This window comes from Cydia pomonella, chromosome 25, assembly GCF_033807575.1.
Source record: "Cydia pomonella isolate Wapato2018A chromosome 25, ilCydPomo1, whole genome shotgun sequence".
Classification (NCBI taxonomy): Eukaryota; Metazoa; Arthropoda; class Insecta; order Lepidoptera; family Tortricidae; genus Cydia; species Cydia pomonella.
The window spans coordinates 4,086,205-4,094,658 of record NC_084727.1 but is presented as its reverse complement, the minus strand read 5'-3'; the positions used below and the strand labels follow the sequence as shown (position 1 = coordinate 4,094,658).

At 38.4% G+C, this 8,454-nt stretch overlaps 1 protein-coding gene across 1 annotated transcript; it reads right to left on the bottom strand.

The window, feature by feature from the left end:
- Positions 1 to 266: 266 nt before the first annotated feature.
- LOC133531552 (zinc finger protein OZF-like) lies at positions 267 to 8,128 on the bottom strand. The gene is made up of 5 exons (XM_061869844.1): positions 6,560 to 8,128; positions 4,238 to 4,370; positions 3,560 to 3,616; positions 2,914 to 3,072; positions 267 to 1,795 (listed from the first exon to the last, which is right to left on the bottom strand). The coding sequence occupies exons 1-5, from the start codon at positions 6,692 to 6,694 to the stop codon at positions 963 to 965; spliced, it is 1,317 nt and encodes a 438-aa protein (XP_061725828.1). The 5' UTR covers positions 6,695 to 8,128; the 3' UTR covers positions 267 to 962.
- Between the last annotated feature and the right edge of the window lie 326 nt (positions 8,129 to 8,454).

Genomic DNA, 8,454 nt, shown 5'->3' with positions numbered 1-8,454 from the left:
CCTCTCCGTTAATCCCCGAGACGACACGTACCCGGCGCAAAAGTTCCAAACAGTATTTTACCGCGCCGTACTGCCAGTGATATTTGCTGGACCAGGAATGAGCCAGAACGGGGACCGCCGCCGCCGCCGCCCCAGATTTTTGATAAAGGTTTTCGCTTGGGAACACCAGGGTCCACCAGTTTCCACTGCAACCGGGACAAAGTCGTAAACTGGTTCCAAGTTCGAGTATTTGGAATGCTTGAGCTTTGCTGCGCCCTCCGCCGCAGCCCTCGCTCTCCGCACCGTGTGACTAAGATGCGACGGAGCGAAACTACTGACGCACGTCGCATCCCAAATGAGACTACGCCCCCTCGCCCAAGGAACCAGCGTTAACCCATCCGGTCGTTTGCCGTCTGTCCTACTCAAACCCTGAGGATCTAAAACACAAGGCAGCTGGGCGGATATCAATGCCCAACGAACGATATCCATGTCTATTGCTGACACTTCACTTGGCTTTATAATTTGGCAAATATTCGTGTTGCATCCCTTTTGTTTTATATGCCAAAGGAAAGAGATGCAATACGAATATTTGTGAAATACAGCCACGTGAAGTGCCAGCATGTGGGTTCTTCTCATACTGTAACTTAACGCGCTCGATGGCGTTTGCAGTGAAGTGACACTCGACATTATTTTAAATACTTTTGATTATTTTTAATTAATTTATTATGCACATTTACACTTACAAAATATGATTTCCAGCGTTCAAATCAAATATTACTTGCTATGGTAAAAACATAACATTTTATACGTTCGCAATTCATGGCAACATCCTTATTGCGTCCGTTTCCTGATAACGTAGGCGAGGGAAACTGACGTCACGAGTGTAGCCAAGTAAAAAACAGTCAGTTCTACTGGGATTCCACTGACATGTGAGCGAAGTCGGTGCAGCCTGAGTTTTTCTTTGACACGCTTTTTAATTTATATTACGACCCTTCTTCGTCTAAATTACTTTCAATTACGCATGCGACTGGAGCAACTGCGCGACTGCCGAGTGCCGGGTGAAGCCGCATATGCACTTTTAAGTGACTCGACTTCGTAAACCTTCTTTGGCATACTTCACAGACGTGTGGCTTAGCGCCAGTATGTATAAGTAAGTGTTGTTTTAAATTACTTAACTGCGCAAATTTTTTTTCACATATTTCGCATGAGTACGGTTTCTCCCCAGTATGAGTTCTTATATGTTTCTTTAAGTCACCGGTATCTGAAAATCTCTTATGGCATATTTCACATGGGAAAGGCTTTTCATCACTGTGGGTAAACTTATGACGCCTCAAGCCTTCTGGCAAAGTAAACGCCTTATAACATATTTCACAAGCATACGGTTTTTCTCCACTGTGTATTCGTTCATGAGTCTTCAACGCGCCTAGTCGCGCGAAATTCTTATTGCAGACTTCGCAGACATATGGCCTATCTCGTTTTACGTCATGTAAACTTATGTGTTGTGTTAAACTGTTTTTGTGTGTGAATCTCTTTTTACATGTCTCGCAGGAGTGTGGCTTGATTCCTGTGTGAATTAATTTGTGTTCTTGTAAATGACAAGATTGTGAGAATGATTTTTCACATACATCGCACGGGTAAAGCTTTTCGCCATTGTGAAGTCTTGTGTGCCTCCGTAGAGAGCCTGGAAATCTGAATTCTTTCCCACATATTTTGCAGGGGTGCATTGTCTTGGCTGTATGGTCGGTTTTTGGTTCGCGGGCCGCAGGTATGGTTGCGTCATCTGACTCCCCGCAGACACTGGTGCTTGCATCGTCGGCTAGAACAAATAAATAAATTCAACGTAATTGAACAAATTATCAGAAATCATCGCATCTCTCATCGCATATTAGTTTAACAAATTCAACATTAAGTGTTATACATGTATTTATTAGTGTATGTATACGTGTTTATTTTATTTTAATTCGCATGATTTCATTACATTTGCATCACCTGCATACTGATGATGTGTAAATTTATTAATTTTCGCTACCTAAAGGTTGTCTGGAGTCTGGAAGAGATAGCTTTTTAGCGATAAGACCGCCTATTGTTTACCACTATTTGTGTTGCTGTTTTCTTTCTGTATTTTTTTCTTTTAGTGAAAAAGTAGTTGTAATCTGGAGGTCGCGGGTTCAAACCCTAGCTCCTACCGATCAGTTTTTCGGAACTTATGTACGAAATATATTTTTATATTTATCAGTCGCTTTTCGGTGAAGGAAAACATCGTGAGGAAACCGGACTAATCCCAACAAGGCCTAGTTTACCCTCTGGGTTGGAAGATCAGATGGCAGTCGCTTTCGTAAAAAGTCTACGCCAATTCTAGGGATTAGTTGCCAACCGGATCCCAGGCTCCCATGTGCCATGGCAAAAATGCCTGCACAACGCGAGAATGATTGTTTTCTTTTATTGAGGTGTGCAATAAAGACTGTGCATGTTATTGTAATGTTACAATTGTGGCAACGTTTTCGGAACGTTTTGGTAGTGTTGTATTGTAATGTTATAATCGCAGCAACGGTAGCGTTTGGGCTAGTAGGGGTCGCAGTGATGGGTAGGTTCATTTAGCTTGATTCCATTTAATTTGAGTTATCATGTCAAAATACTCCCTATTTTGAACATCCATTATTTTTTTATACCATGTCGGTGTTAAACAAGCTTACGGCCCGCCTGATGGTATGCTGCCTATGGACGTCTGCAACTCCAGAGGTGTTACATTACGTTGTCGACTTTTTACACTCCTTTTTGAAGAACCCCATTCCATAGCCCCTTGGGAAAACCTCGAGAGGAAGCTCATTCCACAGCCGGAGCGTCCGCGGGAGGAAATTCTTCTTAAACCGCACAGTGTGTCATATATACCGTAAATGATTGGTAACGTCAACTTGGTCTTCCTCAAGCACTCACCACCCAACAGGAAATGTTCCCCCGGCGGTTGCTCGGACACGCTACAGCTCGCCGGGAGCTGCTCGGGGTCTTCCTGGCCTGCCAAGTCAACGCTTGAACTGGCTTCTTCTGGAGGTTCCCTCTTTATGACCACCTCCACAGCCAACAACGGATCGGTATCTGTTAAATAAAAAATAAAACTATTAGGTAACACACACAGCAAATCCACAATCTGCTTAACGATTTGTTTAACTTGTTGATCAATATATGTAGACTTTATTTCAAAAATAATGATATTTGTATTAGATGTTTCACTGGCAAAATGTTCATAGAACTCAATTTACATCATAGTTTACTTAATTTCAGGCAATTTGGCACTTATACGGAATAGTTTGCGTTTAGAGCTCAAGAGTGTTAGGGTCAGCAACGCGCTTGTAACACCTCTGGAGTTGAAGACGTCTATAGGCTACGGAGACTGCTTACCATCTGGCGGGCCGTATGCTTGTTTGCCACTGTCTCACGAAGGCCAAATAGCTAAATATTCATGCCAAGTCTTAAGTAATTTAAGCATGTCGCTTTAAAATAAGAGCGTAACTTTGCATGGGATCATTCTTAACGCTGCGCCACTAATAGTAGCTATAGTAAAAAATTGGTAAAAAATATTAACTTGATATGTGATCACTCGTCCTGTCTTCGGCCACCAACTCGACTTCAGGTTCTTCATCTAAAACAAAAATCAGTATTAGAAATTAAAAAGTGGGGGACGTTATATAAAAAAAAACGATTTCTATTAAACATAGCCAAAACATAGGCATAGGCTACGGAGACTTCTTACCATCAGGCGGGCTGTATGCTTGTTTGCCACCAACGTAGTATAAAAAAGAACCATCGCAAGGAACATAAACAAACAGCATAGAAATCGGTCCATCCGTTGGACATACAACATTCCTCTTTTTGCGTTAAAAATTAAAAAGAGAAACCAGAGTAATTACAACTTAGATTTTGGGCGTGGACTACATTTTGATAAAAATAGTATAAAAGAGAAAATGATAAAATTAGCTATCTTGATCATCAATCAACCTTCGACTTATAATTTTTTTGTTTTTTTTTTTGTATTATGAAGATTATACAAAAACTTATTGAAATTATACAAAAACTTGTTCAAAATCCTAAATGATGAATACGCCCATCAATCCCATGATACAACTTAGAGCGGAATAATGATTTAATGATAGTTAAGGCAAAGTTATGTACAAAAGGCGAATTTATGGTATGTATTTTTTCCAATCCTTAATTCAATGACCTGCAGCATTGATTACATGGACAGGGTTTGATCATAACATACATGTGGCTCGGAGCGACCCCAGCCGCGCCTGCAGCTCGGCCTGGCTGCGCTGCACCTGCAGCTTAAATTTGCTTGCGTCTCGCAGGCGACTTGCACACTTCCGGCAGATCCCATATTTAGACGCTTCAATTACCTGCACACAATTGCATACAGTCATACACAGTTTCAAAAAGTTTTTCGCACATTTTCAAATAACTTAATATTATATTATTTAATTTCAATACATAAATTGAAAAAGCCCCACAGTAAGCTCAAGAAGTCTTGTTTGTATTGTGGCTACTCAGACTACAATAGGTATATATAACAGGGATCGGAAACCGGTATTTTTTGTATGGTAACGAAAACGGTATTTTTTCGTTCTTTGTTAATTATTTCATTCCTAATCGGGCAATCTAATAATACGAAGTCGTTATCTAAAAACACAACTGAGTCCTACATTTTGAGTATAAAATAAACCGAAATATATGGTTATTTCGATGTTTTTGCAAAAAAACCGGTTCCGATCCCTGATATATAATAATAAAACCATTTTTAAATATATTATACGTACATTATAAGTGAGGTACCCATTTTTGGGCAAAGACCTCCTCCAAGTCCTTCCAAGGATCTGTCTTTAGCTATAATATATAAATTATTAAATACACAGAAAACACCCATGACTAACCAAGTCTGTCACAGACTTCAAACCCAGGACCATCAGCTGCATAGGCAGGGTCACAAGGGTAGTGACTGACTAGACCAGACCAGTCCTCAAAACCATTTACTAAAATAATATACACATAGCAATTTATTGTAAAAATACACATAATGTTGTAACTAATTAGCAGTGATCGGAACTATGGGAGTAAAACTTTAACAAAACTTATCAAGCGGACGTAAAAAGAGTGCTTATAGCCTTAAACATATTCGAATATCTATGAATCTAAATATTTTTATGGCTGTAAGTACTATACTATTCCTATCCCTTGGACATGAATATTTTTAGGGCTGTATGCACTATTTTATGTCCGCTTAACAAGTTTTGTTAAAGTTTTACTCCCATAGTTCCCATAGTTTTATATAGAATTCCCTTTTACCCCCCTAGTCTGATATATAAGACATACAATATCCAACTCATTTCACGAGTCTGATTTAGCTTATTTTATCTAGAAAAATGTATAGTATAGTGTATACAGGGTGACCTTAGCCATTGGACAAACCCTGAAATCCCACGTAGGGTTACTTCTCAGGAATGCTCTGACGTTAATGTTTTTTTAATTAGAACAAAAGATAAAAAAAAATTTTTTGAACAAAAGTTATTTGCAATAATCAAAAACAAAATGAAACACACTGTGTTAATCTTTGGCAATGTTTTTGCCAATTTGTTCGAAATATTTGATAATGATGACATTTTTCATAATCAAAAAGGTTGAAGAAGGTTCCATACTATTCTTTGAGGATATTACCTTAGGAGCTACTAATACATACAGGCTGCTCCAAAGTAAAAATTGGTAATTCGTTAATTTCTTCGAAACCGCTACACCGGCTGTTATGATACTTTGTACACTGGTTCTAAATACCCTAACGCATATGTACCTTTCGGCTTTGTCCAATGGCTAGGGACACACTGTATAAATAAATAAAAAATATAATTACAAAATATCTATATAAACTAAACAGTATCCTTACACAAGCATGCTTGATGAAAAATTCTAAGCAATGTTAAGCCAGCTAGGTGGTACCACAATTTGGTAGAATTAACATATACTAATTTAAGCTTAATGCCTATGTCACCATTATTTTCTAAACTAAAGATTTGCTTTTATAATCATTCCCTTTTTCAAAGTTGAGTACTTCTAAGCTTATTAGTAGCAATCGGAATAGGCAGAGTATAAATACCTAAAGTCGGTAGGACAATGTCATAAAGTGGAGACTGCCTTGCGATAACATTTTTTCTGGGACTAAAGCTCTGGATATGCACTAAGTAAATAATATTGTTATAAATACGGTCAATAATGCATTCCTCGTTTTTGTCCAATACAATCAATTCAATACTTAATAGGCGAAAAATAAAACAATCAATTTTTTTCACGTTCTGCTATTCACTTAACGTTGAAAACGCTTCGTGACCCCTATTATGTTTTGATTCCGATTACTGCTTATTCGTTGTCATAAAATTAACGAGGAAATTAATTACCGCCGTAAGTTTAATTAAATAAATTATTAATACTTTAGCTGCAGAAATTGGTGTAACTCGAAATTTACCATATAGGTACATTGCATGGGATCTTTCCCTGTCCCATAGTAAAGTTGACATGTTTTATATGAGAAAATTCTACTTGCTTTTATATTGAAGCATTCTTGCAGCATTGTCCAGTATATCTTCATGTTGCCGGGTATATGTGAAGCGCGCTGCAGGCAGCAGCCGCACGAATGCAGGACCTCCACCATGGCGTCCGCAATCTCCGTCGATGCCATTACACTTGTAGTGAAAAGAGTACTTGCACTATTCAATTATATATTTTAATACTTAGCAAAATTAATTCTGCGTTGCTGCTGACAGCTGCTCCTTTTTTTTTAAATACTATTATGGCCTGGATGCGAGTCCAGTAATTATGGCAAGTTGGCAACCCTACATATATTGGGTGATGTAAGCGTCTAATCGGATACTAATTGTAGTGCATTATTTACGTATTTCTTACTAGCGACCTCTAGCGGAGAGTAGCGTTATTAAATCAGTTGAAAATAGAATTCCGATTACAATATTAACTGAAAACTGTTGAGGTTAGTTTTCATTCGTCGCGACATCTATTGTCTAAATTCTGCTATTTGACGCTAGATGTCGATTGCGAAATAGTCAAATAGCTCGCGTTTTGGTAAGAAAACTGATGTATGCAGTTACCTCTCTTTTTTTACTTATATTTATGCTTTACAGTAAATTACACAAATGTCGATGTTTGCATCGCGCTAACGATGTGTTGACGGAGTTTGTATTTGGCTAGATAAATTTATGTTTTACTTACCATATTTTGAGACTATGATAATTTATATTTAAAAACAGTAGGGCTAAGATGGTTGGTTTTTTATCATCTGTCATCATGCCTGCCCGTTCTAACAAGTATGTAAGTACGAAAGTGACGCATGACATGACGACCGGTTTGGCCTAGTGGGTAGTGACCAAAGAAATAGTGACCCTGCCTACGAAACTGGCCCGGACCCGGGTTCAAATCCTGGTAAGGACATGTATTCGTGTGATGAGCATGGATATTTGTTCCTGAGTCATGGGTGTTTTCTATGTATATTTATATATTATATATATCGTTGTCTAAGTACCCTCAACACAAGCCTTATTGAGCTTACCGTGGGACTTAGTCAATTTGTGTAAAAATGTCCTATAATATTTATTTATTTATGACAAGTGATAAAAATGCGACCATGATACCGCCGCAGACGTTATGGTGGGCGATAGGAACGCAACTATTATATATTTGTTTGCAACAACACACCTTTAATTAGAACACAACTATGATTAATCGATTAGGTCCTTAACCCTTTGACCGCCAAATACGTCAACTGCCCCCCCGGCGGCTATAGCCGAATATCAACCTGCGTGCATTCCGACAAGGTTCACTGAATGCGTGGCGTTCAGAAGGGTAAAATTTTTAGACATTTTTAAATTTTTTGGAAACCGTTTTTAATGCTCTATGCAGCACAACCGAAGTTTGAACCGAAGATTTTCGACCAAGTACTTTTAGAGATAAGGAAGGTGGAGGTAAGGAATACAATCTCCATGTACCAATTCTATACATAGAGTGCTCATTGCATACATCAGTTTTGGTACTAAAACACTATTTTCGTAGTCGCCATGACGCCATCTAGCATCGAGTAGCGGAATTATCAGTACCGCTACTTGATAATAAATGTATCGAGTATCGCGACTGACGAAAATTGTATTTCTCAACAATTTACAACTAATATTACAAGCAAAAGCAGTTGCAAATAGAGTTCCGTTTAATCCGGTTATAATATTAGCTGTAAATTGTTGAGCATTAGAGTTTTCGTTCGTTGCGACATCTATTGTCAAGTAGCGGTACTGATAATTCCGCTACTCGGTGCTAGATGTCAACTACAAAAATAATAAGCGTTTTGGTACCAAAACTGATGTATGGAGTGAGCACTCCATACTACTACTACATACTATGCTTACTTCTTATTATTTCTTTATGCCACATACATTA